The sequence below is a fragment of the Trachurus trachurus genome, assembly GCF_905171665.1.
Source record: "Trachurus trachurus genome assembly, chromosome: 2".
NCBI classification, from domain to species: domain Eukaryota; kingdom Metazoa; phylum Chordata; class Actinopteri; order Carangiformes; family Carangidae; genus Trachurus; species Trachurus trachurus.
The window spans coordinates 14,948,030-14,962,728 of NC_139914.1; the positions used below are offsets into that span (position 1 = coordinate 14,948,030).

At 38.8% G+C, this 14,699-nt stretch overlaps 1 protein-coding gene across 1 annotated transcript in view; it reads left to right on the forward strand.

Moving 5' to 3' along the window:
- Positions 1-12,349: 12,349 nt before the first annotated feature.
- Positions 12,350-14,699, forward strand: part of LOC310999082 (dystrophin-like) — a gene marked incomplete at its 3' end in the record, with an annotated part of 346,130 nt that continues 343,780 nt past the window's right edge. Inside the window, exon 1 of the mRNA XM_083989398.1 lies at positions 12,350-12,494. Within this exon, the coding sequence (XP_083845524.1) occupies positions 12,413-12,494 (82 nt within the window). The 5' untranslated portion in view covers positions 12,350-12,412. The remainder of the gene's footprint in view (positions 12,495-14,699) is intronic.

Genomic DNA, 14,699 nt, shown 5'->3' on the forward strand with positions numbered 1-14,699 from the left:
TTACACGCTCCCTATACGGTCCCTTGTTGTGATAGAGACACCATTCAATGACCCTCGGAAAGCAGGGAATCTCACAATTCAGATGCTGTTTACAGCTCGTCTCTATCATGAACGGTTCAGAAGTTGTCATGTTTTGTAAAACATGTGCAAGCGATGTGTCGATGCTACGTTCGGTTTAGCATCGATGCTACTCGGTTTAGCGTCGATGCTACTCGGTTTAGCATCTGTTTCTGTACCCGTCCCTTCTCGTCGTAGAGGCACCATTCAATGACCGTCAGAAAGCGGAGAATCCCGCGGTTCAGATGCAGTTTACAGCTCGTCTCTATCATGAACGGTTCAGGAGATATTTCATGTTTTGCACCGATGCAACGCTCATCTTCAGAGGGTTTAAGTTGCAAGTCGACTTTAATCATAATTTTCGTGCCTTTTCTCAATTATCTGGACTGTGAAACTTTGGGAGATTGTTTTTGAATGTCATTGCTTTGAAATTAGGGTAAAAAAATGTTTTTGATTTTCTATGTGTTTTCCACGTTATCAGCTGATTATCTAAAAATAGAACGTTGCGACTTCCGACTCATTTTGATAGAACGGGTCACACATAGTTGCGCTTCAAGACAAGACAGGTTACAGGTTGGGGAGGGAGAGGCAAGAGAGGGGAATAAAATAAAGACACCCGATCGATATTCTGTTATTGAGCCACTTGTCTGTTACTGTGGCAACCCACTGGTTGTGCACACACAGCTGTCATGATTGATCAGCCGTGGTTGGAGGTGTAAGAAGGGACTGGGCCCAGACGCCTCCGAGGGTTTTGCTGAATTTCGATTCCCTTACGAGGTTTGGAGCGTCCTTCTTCCCCCGGTCCAGTTCAATGACCATGTTCACATGAACAACTGTAGTTTGTAGAAAGTTACACATCTCCATTCTGAGTGTAACGGTGTGATACAATCACAAGCACAGGAAGACATCAAGAGAAATGTTAGTTTCTAGACCATCCACTGGTCTGAAGAACCTTACATCCAATGCCAACATTCAGTACAAGGCCACTTAATATTTATCACGATATTTACCACAATCTTTGACTAACCTTAAAGGAGAATTACGGTCATTTTTGACCCCTAAGTACATGTAAACATAGTCATTGAAACAGAATCAGTGTCAAATGTCACTATTGATGAGCGCTTGGATGAATATTGAAAAGAACATCTGACAAATGCCATTTATTTGAATTTCAATTGTTTAGTTTTGCATTCCCCCTGCCCTCTAGGTTTGACTCTGATAAGCTGTTGGGGTTTTAGATCCGGTGTCATTTCTGGGTGTGAAGCCACGTGAAGTGGAGAAGCAAAGGTTCTAACTCTCCTGCTGAATTGAATTAAATTTAAGATTGGGTTATTAGGTTGATAATGCTATTTTTATGTGTCATTGTGCAAAAACCTGGTGTGCCAAATTACTTTTCTGACCCCATGGCCTCCAGTCTGCATTGCGAAGACATTCTGTCATTTTCAGTTGTGCACAGGGAGTTCGATGTAAAATACAAATTCTCTGGCTGGCGTTTTGCACCTTATCAGTAAACTCCATTGTCACGTATTTACATCGGAGCTGCCATCATGGATCTAGGCTTCCCCCTTTACCACCTTAACAAATATATAATGATATATAATGCACTCCAACATTCACTCTGTTCAGCTGTGCCTGTCATTTCAACACTACAGAAATACTACTACTACTACTGAAATAAAAAATTGAACGTCTAAGATCTGATTTGACTTCTAAAGCTGTGTACTTTAGTAGAAAGATGGTGTAAATAGAATGCATACTGCAAATATACAATACAGAGGTCAGAAATTAGGAATAAACAACTTTAAAGGGATACGCCAACATTTTTTATTTTCGTGTCTTGCCTCACTCCTGAGTCCATGACCAGCAGATAGACACCATCCTTTCCACTGTGTGTGCAGTAACCATGGAGATAGAGCCGTATCGCCGTAATTAGCTTAGCTCAAACACTGGAAGTGTATGGGTAGTGTTAGCCTGCCTCCACCTAAAGTCATCAGAGAAACTCTTCAGCAACTCTAAACGTCTCAGAGCTGACAAAACTCTCCGGTAAGGCATCTTGAGCGGTCAAATGCCGCTAACGGGACCAGATCGGTCAAAACGGAGGGTTCAAGCAAAGACGCTTTATTTTGGTTCAAGCTAGCTACATCGAGGGTAGGTTAGCTTCCTGTTTCAAAGTAAAAGCACTAATTCTATCCTCATGGTTTTCTGTATGTAAAGGGCAACGGGTGTTTTATTTTGTGAAAGTAACCGGAAGTGCGTTGGTCACAACAGCTAGCTTGAGTAGCGCCGAATTCGTCCGAACAAAATAGTAAACAGCTGGTATTTAGACAAATTAACGACACACTGCTGATCTAAACGGCTACTTTCTCACCTAAACATGTTTGAAATGTTGATAAAGTGATATATTTACAGAGTTTAGAGCTAAAATGAAATCAGCTTCTGACTGCTGGTTTCAGCTCAGGTAGGAGGCAGGCTAACACTACCCATACACTTCCAGTGTTTGAGCTAAGCTAATTACGGCGATACGGCTCTATCTCCATGGTTACTGCACGCACAGTGGAAAGGATGGTGTCTATCTGCTGGTCATGGACTCGGGAGTGAGGCAAGACACGAAAAAACATGTTGGCGTATCACTTTAACTAAAAGTTACTTACTGGCACCAAATGATTGAGCGTCATGACAGAAGTACATGACAGAGTTCAACAGTGTGTCTGACCTGACACTGTTTAAAGAGATTAATTGTGATTGGCTCTAATCCTAAATCATCCCCTCGCTTTGACAAAACCAAATTAGTTCTGATTGTATTTCGTTTGATTTTTATTCATTGACGTTTTATCAAAAGTTTGTCATTGCGCTTACGTTTTTATCCAGTTGCCATCTAATTTTCATTAGGAAGTTCTGTTTGGCCCTCTGTGATATCAAGTGTTGATGTTTCTGCAATGTCCAATGCCACCATCTTGTTTTTAAATCAACCAGCTGTAGCCTTTCATATTATCATATCTAGCCAACCCCAAAATACATGCTGAATATTCCAAAAGCAAAGTGCTGAATCTGGGAGTTACTATGCCCTCTTCCCCTGATTCATTGTGTTGCAGTGTTTCCTGCAGCTAATAAAATAATGCACGAAGACAACGCAATAATAAGTCTTTAACAAAAATCTGGGTAATCTTCACACAAAGGGCCGACATTGTGTTGGCTAATGTTGCACTTTTGATCTGCTCTGTGGCTCTGCTGCAGATTGCTCATGCACTATTATCTCTGGCTGTACATCTGTTCATGTTTACACCGAGCCAGTAATCATCTGCTTTGGATGATTGCTGATGTTTCCCATCAGACCCCCCCTGCCCACCAACCCACCAACCCACTCAATCAGTCACTATCTATATTTAGACCAAACACGGACTATTAACACTTTGATTATTTACTACCCTGAGAGCTCAAACACTGCAATTTCAGGAAGCAGGATGGAGGGGACACAAGGCAGAGGGTGTTAGCATATAGGCTACTCCTAACACAGATATTTCAGTCACACAATTATAACGTTTGTGTCTAATTATTCCGACTATTTATCTCCTTTTTTCATGATTTTGACAGTTTATCTCATAATTACGACAGAAGAAACTGGCTTCCATAGAAATGAGTATTACAAAATCAAGAAAAAAAGCGTACCCCAGTCATAAAATGTTTAATAAGGTGTAGCCTATGTTTTTACATGATAATATTACATGGTAAATGGTTAATTAGAAAGTACTTCCATGTGTAATTTTTCGAAAATACTATACCTCCTAAACAAGTTTTTTCGGTAACACTTTACAATAAGGGTCCCTTAATTAACGTTAGTTAGTACATTATTAAGCATTAATAAACTAATGTGTTAATTAACGCTGAGTAATGCATACATAATAATAACTAATTACATTATTCAACTTTTAAATTTCTTAACTAACTTTGAGTAGTAAACATTAATTAACTGCTTACTAATAGGCTACATTAATTAATCTGTTTCCTAATCCTAAGTAATACATAATAATGATTGTTAATATATCTGTAAACAGTTAATTAATGCTTAATAATGTACTAACTAACGTTAATTAAGGGACCCTTATTGTAAAGTGTTACCGTTTTTTCATTGGTCAGTATGCACATAATATTAACTGCCATTTACAAGGTTTAAATGTGATGCTAACACAAAGGCTGACGTTGTACTGTATATTCAATTAAAGAGCCTTAAAATGATGGATCACATGAAAAAAAAAAAAACATTTTTTATTCAGCATTCAACAGTGTTCACCATTCCAGCCATTATGGGTTATTATGGGATATCACAACTTCACTGCGGTCCGTGGTGGGGTTCAGTTATTCAGTGTTTTGGCCCTTTTCCACTACACAGTTACAGCTCGACTCGACTCTACTCGATTCAGTTTGGTCCCAAATTTACTTTTTTTTAAAGATAATTTTCACTTGTTTCAAACTAATTTTGACTTGAAATAAGTAGAAAAATCTGCCAGTAAAAGCAGGTTTTTTTGTGCTTGTAATAAATAAGAAAAACTTGTTCCACTATCAGATTTTTTCTACTTATCCAAGTGAAAATCTGCTTGAAAGAAGTAAAAAGTGTCTAAAAACAAGCTACTTTTAATATGATGAGTCTTATTTTAAGTATAATGAGATTTGTTTTGACTAGAAATAAGACAAATATTCTTGCTAAGATACTTGAGTTTTTGCAGTGTAATGCTGCATTAGCATCAAAACAAAGAAGGCTAAATAATAAATGATAATACATACGTAGTCTAAGAAAAAAAACTGGAAAAGTTAGGGGGGAGGGGCCCACTTTAGTATTCTTTAAGGGGGCCCAGAATTCCTAGCAACGGCCCTGCTAGGGGCTAGTGGAAAAGCAAAAATAATCCAAGTAGAGCCGAGTCGTGCTTGTGGAAAAGGGCCATTTGGCTTTGTTGGGTCACTAGATTTTCTGACTCCATCACTGTTACAGAGGTCATCACCACCAGTGTGATCATTGATATGGCTGCTATTGTATTTATTGCTGTACGATCACAGTTAATGAGAGTGTTTTTGATACCTAGAAATGTCTGACACTGTAACAGACCTGGGTTCAAATATAGAAGAATTATACAAACAATTTCAAAAACAATCATTTTGGAATTTCTCTGGATACCAGCTAGGAAAATTAATATTTGATGAACTGAAAATTCTGCTGATTTACAGTAGTAGTCTGGTATAACAGTATTTTTAAAATGTCCTTGTGCTTTTTATTTTTTTTGCTAATTTAACTTTATTTTTATTCTATTTTTATTTCTATTTTATTTTTATTTCTAACTTTTATTATAAGTGCTTTGAGATTTGTTCTCTATAATATATATATTTTTTTAGGTTTTTTCTTTAGTTTTTTTTTTTTTTTTTTTATAGTTTAAAATCATTTCACTACAGGAGCTACATAACCTTCCAGATCAAAGACTTGACAATACAACATTTTCATATTTGAAAATGCTATATGGCAACTTTGAGTAGATGCCACATAGATGCTTTGTATTTGATATCTTAATTGGGAACTGAAATCAGCAGTTGTAGTTTTGAGTGTCTGATTTTAAAACGACAATGCAAATTAAATATGTTTGCGCTAGTTTCCAGAATGACCTACATGCTTTGATCGTTAATGAAGGACCTCGTCGCGGTTTTGGGCAAAAACTCGATACCAGTGTGACAAGATGCTCCAAAAACAACAGATTCCCCTCACCGTGTTGTCCCAGTGGTTTTGTAGCTCGAGGCTGTTTGACCGAGCGCTGCATCTTCATATGTTTTAACCCAGGTCTGACTTGTAGACATTAGCATTTGTTGGGATTCTAATTTACTGGCTGGCAAACAGAGATGCATCATCTCCCAGTAGAGTGGAGAGAAACACTGTCTAATGATGTGCGTAGGGATTTAGGGTAGTTTGTATGTGCGTGAATGACAGCAGAAGAGTGGAATTGTATTTGATAGAAAGAGAGTATGCGCGTGTGTGTGTGTGTGTATGTGTATGTGTGCGCTGGCATGTTTTAGATGCCATTGTAGAGATGTCAGTGATCAGCATTTATCTCTTTGTATGTGGGCACATTAAAGCACTGAACGAAATATCTCACACTCAGACTCCCGTTTCATCATCACATCCTCCCTCTTCTGTCGTCCTGTCACGATGCTTTCACTTCCAGTATCGTCTTAGAGCTAGAGATCTCCACAGTTTCCAAGTTTTGTAAAAAACGAAACTTAAGTGCACAGTGGAAAGTAAATTGATGGTGACAATATCTTTTCCTGGTTGTACCGTAGGCCCTCTTACAGTGACTTTCTGCACGTGATGACTTCCAACTGGACTTGAAGTTTGTGTGTCTTTCTGTGACTAAATTATAACACATTCTACCAAAACAAAGCCAAAACATCCAGCTTTCATGAAATATGTTTTATTTATAAAGAAATAACCCCCTTTTAAAATGGTTCAGTCCATGCTGGAGCAACAGTAGCCCCACAAACTCTTGAAAAGCTAACGAGGCACAAGAGCAACATTGCTAGCTAGCAGTACAGGCTAGGCTAGCCAGCTAACTTACCACCTGGTAGGTCAATTGAAATATTTTTTTTAAATGACATTACATAGTCTAAGAGAAAAGTGGCAATGAATAGTCAGAGGGAAGGGGCCCACTTCGGTATTCTTCCAGGGGGCCCAGGATTCCTAGCAACGGCCCTACATGTGGGGGGAAAAAATGTAGAAATGTGTTTAAATTGCTTCTTGAACCTTAAAAGCCTAGATTATGTGGATAAAATAGCAACTAGCTTTTTACTATGTGAATTACACAGTAATAGTCTGTATGTTTGTGTTGCAGTCACTACCACTTATTCCATAAAGATCTCAGATAATATCACAGTAGATTTCCTTATCTTTTTGGCAATAAGCAGATCCAGGCTCTGTCACTACTGTAAAAGAAAACCAAACAGCCTCATCTTCAGAAACTGCACCTTAAAGGGATACGCCAACATTTTTTTTTCGTGTCTTGCCTCACTCCCGAGTCCATGACCAGCAGATAGACACCATCCTTTCCACTGTGCGTGCAGTAACAAGGGAGATAGAGCCGTATCGCCCGTAATTAGCTTAGCTCAAACACTGGAAGTGTATGGGTAGTGTTAGCCTGCCTCCACCTAAAGTCGCTAATTAGCTTAGCTCAAACACTGGAAGTGTATGGGTAGTGTTAGCCTGCCTCCTACCTGAGCTGAAATCAGCAGTCAGAAGCTGATTTCATTTTAGCTCTAAACTCTGTAAATATATCACTTTATCGACATTTCAAACATGTTTAGGTGAGAAAGTAGCCGTTTAGATCAGCAGTGTGTCGTTAATTTGTCTAAATACCAGCTGTTTACAATTTTGTTCAATGAATTCAGCGCTACTCAAGCTAGCCGTTGTGACCAACGCACTTCCGGTTACTTTCACAAAATAAAACACCCGTTGCCCTTTACATACAGAAAACCATGACGATAGAATTTGTGCTTTTACTTTGAAATAGGAAGCTAACCTACCCTCCATGTAGCTAGCTTGAACCAAAATAAAGCGTCTTTGCTTGAACCCTCCGTTTTGACCGATCTGGTCCCGTTAGCGGCATTTGACCGCTCAAGATGCCTTACCGGAGAGTTTTGTAGCTCTGAGACCAAGATCGGTCCGTTTAGAGTTGCTGAAGAGTTTCTCTGATGACTTTAGGTGGAGGCAGGCTAACACTACCCATACACTTCCAGTGTTTGAGCTAAGCTAATTAGTGACTTTAGGTGGAGGCAGGCTAACACTACCCATACACTTCCAGTGTTTGAGCTAAGCTAATTACGGCGATACGGCTCTATCTCCCTTGTTGCTGCACGCACAGTCGAAAGGATGGTGTCTATCTGCTGGTCATGGACTCGGGAGTGAGGCAAGACATGAAAACATTTTTTTGGCGTATCCCTTTAAAATGAGCTGTATAGACTTTCTGAACTTTGTGATATCACAATGAGGTACTCACCACTCTCAAACAAGCCCTATAAGCCCCACCCACATACATTGTAATTGATTTTCTAAATCACAGCAAATTTTCTTTTTAATGATACATCAACATTTTTTCCCAGCTTGCTAATTAAACACAAGTACTTTCGACTTTAGATCTCAATGCTCTTTACAAACACTCCTCCTACTAATTAGTAACAAATGGGATTTTCTGTCTCTAGAAAAAGACATGTCAAAAAGTGCTAATATTTACTGGTATTAATGTTGCAGATCCCAGATGCATAAGCCTTTCTCTGAGACTCTGTAATGTCAAATAAGTTCATTATGCATCAATCCTTATCCTCAAAAGTGACTTCAAACAAATGTGTTTTTTGACCAATGTTAGTTATCAGAGAATTTGAAACTGGTTCTGGTAGATGAATGATTGTTCTGACAAAGTCCAGATGCTGGTGAGGGAGCGACTCGCCTCGTCACCCAGGATTAGGGCTGATCATCGCAGTAAGTACACTTATTTCTACCTCTAATTTACTTCTTACTTCTTCTTTTTTTTTAACTCTAATTTTTTTTTCAGCTTTTTCTTCACTTCACAGGAAACATCTTTCCAAGATTTAGCAGCCTAGTTTGCAGTGGAGCTTCATCCTGCCTTCTCCAGCCTGTGGTTACACTGCCCTCTGCTGTTCAGACGGTGCCATGACAAACCCGTGTGTGTGTGTGTGTGTGTGTGTGTGTGTGTGTGTGTGTGTCCCCTCTGTTGATTTTTAAGTGACTAAACTGTAAAAATGATGTAGGCCTCTGAGCTGGGTTGATTTTCATTCCTACACAATGATATACATGGCATAGTACGTGATGTTTTGTCATGGCTGACAGGATGGGGACAGTTGCAACAACTGCCATTTGAATGTGGAAGCACATATGCAAATGCAAGTATATAAAATGAAACATTTTTAGCTTAAAATAGGCACAACATATCTATTTTATTCCTCATGGTGAACAGAACAGCCAATTATATTAAACCATGAGAGACTAATGCTAAAGATTTAAAAATAATTCCCCAGATAACTTCCTATAATGAAATATGCAATTTGTATCTACAGCCTAGTTGTGTCTTGTTCCATGGGACAAAAGTAGCCACATATATTTCCCTATGAAAATTGGAAAAAGTTCATTTATTTGATGTCATACAAGTTTCATTACCACTGTTAACCTCTGCACGTTGGGTCAAAAAGATAAAAAAAAAAAAAAAGGGGTGCTTCCTTATTTGAACCAGCAGTTGGGTTAAAATAGTTTTTTGTTTTTTTACCCAACTGTTTTTAGTGTATAGGCATAAATATGACTGTAATCTGTTACCATACCATATGACAATTTGTAATATAGATTTGGTGATGTACAAATTTGACAGTGGGTATTTCATATTTCACATATTCACAGCCGCCCAAAAAACAGCTGTTAACTCACCTGGTAGTAGTAATTAGAGCACTGGAAAAGAGAGTAGCGACACCACCATAGACTCCCGTGGTAACTTTATTCTCCCCCTAGTGGCAGGATATGGGTGTTGCAAATCCGCCCAAGAAACCCATTCACTCCAATGTATGTGTGTTGCCAACTTGCTTGTAAATTGATGAAAACTGCTGTGTTTTTGCTTTTAGGTGCCTTGGTCATATTAAGTTATGCTTATAATTTATTTATTTCAAAATTTAAATTGTAACATTAATGTGAACAACTGTTTTTTTTTTTTTTTTTTTTATTGGCCCGGCTATATTGAATTTGATGTATAGGCTCTATGCACAGCTTCACTACTTCCTATTTAGATTAGATTAGATTTGATTAGATTTCTAATCAAACCCAAAACGTATTATGTTAAGTTTTTCCTCCAATTTTGATTAAAAAAATGATAATTAATAAAAACACACGCAGCTGTTTACAGTACGTACCGGTCACAGTCACAGCGGACAAACACAGAAGGGGACGAGCGAACGCTTTACCGTTGCTAAGCAACCACCTCGCATGGAAATAAAATAAAAGCCAGCAGCACAATAACTTGCTTGACCAAAACAAACAAACTAAAGAAAACACAGGCTTAAGTGGCGAACAGTTAGCTAACACAGTTGAATTTAGCGCGCAAACTTACAGAATGACACTTTAGTGGACTTTATCTTTATCATTTAAAACAGCAAGCAGCATTCGTGACACAACAATTAATGGCCACTATATGTTAATGTTTATCTGTAAAAGGGTCCACGATGATGCTATTAACGTGGGTGATCTATAAATGCCCTTAAATTATTGAAAATACGGGGCGGTGCGTGGCGCAGTGGGTAGAGCGGCCGCCCCATGTGGAGGCTACAGTCCTCGCCGCAGGCGTCCCCGGTTCGAATCCCGCATCGGGCAGACCTTTCCTGCGTGTCATTCCCCCTCTCTCTGCCTCCCCATTTCCTGTCTATCTCTACTGTCATCACTATCAAATAAAGGCAAAAAGCCGAAAAATATATAAAAAAAAAAAAAAAAAAATTATTGAAAATACCGCACTTACTCATTCACCAACACTGCAGAGATGCCAGCTCTTGGGCGCATTTGCAAAACCCATATCCCGCCACCAGGGGGCGTTTCCACTTGACCAATGCGTGTCGCTACTCTCTTTTCCAGTGCTCTAGTAGTAATGTAGCTCCAGATCTATTTCAGGACTGAAACATCACTGGTTGGCGTGGTTATGTATACATGCAACTGCCTGGGAATGCCAGTCAGCTTTCTGTTTTTGGAGCTCCAGGATTTTTTATGAGTGCGGCTGGGAGACCGAGTCCATCATATCAACCTCTAATTCAGTCTCAGGCTGCGCGTAATGGAGCTGATGCAGTGAGGCAAGTCCAAGCTCTTAGTCGCTGGGAAATCTAAAGTGAGTATATGAACAGATCTGATATTAATAGACCAGATATGCCACACTGTAAAAAAAAAAAAGAAAAAAAGAAAGAAAATTCAAAAACATACCAAATTATTATTTTACAGATTTTTCCTTTACACACTTTTGACCCCATTACTGCACCTTGACCTTTAATTTCACATATTTCAGACTAATTTTTATTTTTATTTTATGGAAAAGCAATACTTTCATTCTGTACCCCTCAAAACGCCCCGTGGGTGTATTATTTTTTAATATATAGTTTTTAATAAAGATTCTACATATTCAACCTTTAACTATATTAGAAAGGAAAGCTGAAAATAATTCATAATTATTGCAATGAGGTTAACAGTTGGGCAGTTAATTCAAGGATGATTTCTTTAATTTCACAGGCTGTTGCAGGCTTGTTTTAAGAAAAAAAAGATCATTAGCTTTTTTTTTCTTTTTTTACAGTGCATTTTACTACAGTTGCAGAACTTCAACCAATTTCTAACCCTCTATTTAAAAAAATTAAGAAAAAGTTCAATAAGGACGTGATATCAAAATTTCGACAGAATCTGTTAAGAAACTTGCCTATGAAAGGGTGGGTTAATGGGTGGGGGGGAATGCAGATCACCACCGTTTTGTTTGTTTGTTTGTTGTTGTGATTCTTTTTTTATTTTTATTTTTTATATATGTATGCTTATATGTCGTGTGTGTGTATGTGTGACAGTATATGTGTGTATTTATATTTTGCTTCTTCTTTTTGTGTGTGTGTGCTTTCTTTTTTGTTGCTGTTGTTTGGATTTTCCTTGTCTTTGTTTGTTTGTTTGGAACATACAGTCAATAGTAGAGCTATATTGTTTTCCAACAGGAAATACATTTGAATTGTCTGTATGTTCTTATTTTATTTTATTATACTGATTTCCTTTTTTGTTGCTATATGTTGATATGAAAAATGAATAACAAATTGCTAACAAACAAAAAAAAATTTCGCCAGAATGGTGACGTGACCAACGCAGTGACGTAATCATGAGGTCAGAGGTGACTCACCTCGCCACTACATCATCCTCCCCGGAAATAGGCGTCCGGCGGCGGGTGTCAGGTGTTACGCTGAGCGGCGGCGGCGGGAGAGGAGGAGGGGGGGGGACCACCTCCGAGCAGCCTGGTACTATTTTAGAGGTGGGAATGCTCCGACACCCGGTCGCCCCCCCCCCCCCCCCCCAGCTCACCTGCTGCTGTCTGTCCGCTGCGGTGTGACAGACAGTCAGACCTCCTGTCTCTGTCCCTGCTGCGTCTCTCTGCTCTGTCCCCGCGTCCTCACCAACTTCTGGATTCTTTTTATACTTTGGGTTCCTCCTGGTGGATTTAATATATTTTAATTTGGTGGTTTGCCCCCCCGCGCCCCCCCCCGCCCCCCCCCCGCTTGATTTGTAACTTTTCTTTTTCTTTTTCTTTTTTTTTTTAAACTGACATCGATGGCGGAGAGCGTGCGTCCCGAGGACTACTGCGACGAGCCTGTGGAGGACGAGTTTGGAGAAATCATCAAGTGTCGATCCGGTAGGAAATGAACGCTCAGTGTGTGTGTGTGTGTGTGTGTGTGTGTGTGTGTGTGTGTGTGAGAGAGAGAGAGAGAGTGTGTGTGTGTGCGTGCGCGCGTGCACTTGAGAAAGAAAGTTGTGGGTTTATCTCTGTCCCATCAGATACTGAGATCACTGCAAAAACTCAAGTATCTTACCAAGAATATTTGTCTTATTTCTAGTCAAAACTAATCTCATTCTACTTAGGATAAGACTCATCATATTAAAAGCAGCTTGTTTTTAGACACTTTTTACTTCTTTCAAGCAGATTTTCACTTGAAATAAGTAGAAAAAATCTGATAGTGGAGCAAGTTTTTCTTTCTTTATTACAAACACAAAAAACTTGCTTTCACTGGCAGATTTTTCTACTTATTTCGAGTGAAAATTTGTTTAAAACAAGTGAAAATTATCTAAAAACAAGTTGATTTTTAGGTGATGAGTCTTATTTTAAGTGGAAAGAGATTAGTTTTGACTAGAAATGAGACATTTGGACAAGAAATAAGACAAATATTCTTGGAAAGATTTTGAGTTTTTACAGTGATGTGATGTCAGAGTTGTACTTTTTGCCTGTAGGTGACAGATGTGATTATGATGAGGCAGGGCCGTTGCTAGGAATTCTGGGGCCCCTTAAAGAATACTAAAGTGGGCCTATACTAAAGTTTGTTTTTGTGCTGTTTTGTCTTTATGTAAAGCACATTGAGTTGCCTTGGTATGAAATGCGCTATATAAATAAAGATGCCTTGCCTTGCCTTGCCTTGCCCTCTTATGCAGAATAATTCAGTCATACAGGTTTTTTGTGGGCCCCACTGGGCGCTGGGCCCCTAGAATTATCCCCTATACAACGGCCCTGTGATGAGGTGTGATTACCGTGTGAATCTGTATATGCAGTGTGTGTTTTGGGGAGTTTAAAGGTGCAGATTGTCAGATTGGTTGTGATGTAGGGGTAGCTGTTGCTCCCATTTTTCTTCCAGTTGCAGCGTTGTTGAAGCATCTTGCGACAAGTGGGATTTTGGTGCGATTTCCATCTGTGCTCTGGTGCTGTTGGCAGACTTTTAGTCCTGATGACATCAGTGTGACATCATCAGGGCTACTTTCTAGTGCTTAGAGCTGTGATGTCACACACAGAGAGATCCAGCTGCACACAGAACAACTTCCTGTGTTGGTCACTTTGTGTAGCAGTTCAGCGGAATAGATTTCTGGGAAAACTTGAAATGAAATGATGTGGTGATGTGGTGAAAACAGATCTTCAGTCACTCTATGACACCAGAATCAGAACTGAAACATACATCAGAGTTTGTTTCAGCTTCAGGAAAGAAAAACATGATTCTAATCAAGGTTGTTGTATTTGATTTCAGTTCATTCAAGTGTGAACAATTCAGGCAAGGTGTGATCCTCTGACTGAATGCACGAAAGCCATAATTAGGTGTTACAGTACATGTAACTGCTGTTTTCACAAAGGCATCAAGGGATGGGGGTTGTTTTTTTAACATTCTGTTTATTTTATTTCCATACAGTATTTAACTTACAAAAATGTCACATCACAAATAAACAAAGACAGGAAAAAACAAATAAATAAAACAAAAACACAACATTTAAAAATATAAACAAAGAGTGAAAATATAAACATAAATTAAAAAAAACAAGAGAAAAACAAATTAAACTAAGAAAGAAAGAAAAACTAATAAAATGAATACACAAACAAGACAGAAAAACAAATTAAATATATAAACAAAAGGAAAAACACAAATAAAATAAAATAAATTGGAGAAAAAAAAACCCCAACAATAATAATAAAAGAGCATAGATGCATAGAGGTCAAAGGGTCGACCTTATTTTGTCCAGAACCTCCTTAATCCAGTTTGTAGAGTTAGGTAGAACTGGACATCTCTATTTTCTGTAAGAGAGATGAGATTTCCTAATCACGTTTTTAATGTAAATTATGAATCTAGTGAAATCCACATGTTTCCTTCTCCAGCGCTACAGTATGAAGCCACAGTGGAATGAATGCTGTATAAAGGGTTATTCCACAGACACACAGTGGAGCGACTGCTGCCACTGCCAGTTAGCTGAGGCTATTTATACCTGATGAAATGTTTACTATGAACCTTGGGACTAAATCGGTCTCCACTACACTGTTACTGTTTCTGTTTCTGGCGTTCAGTTCTCGATGCCGGATCGCAGGTCT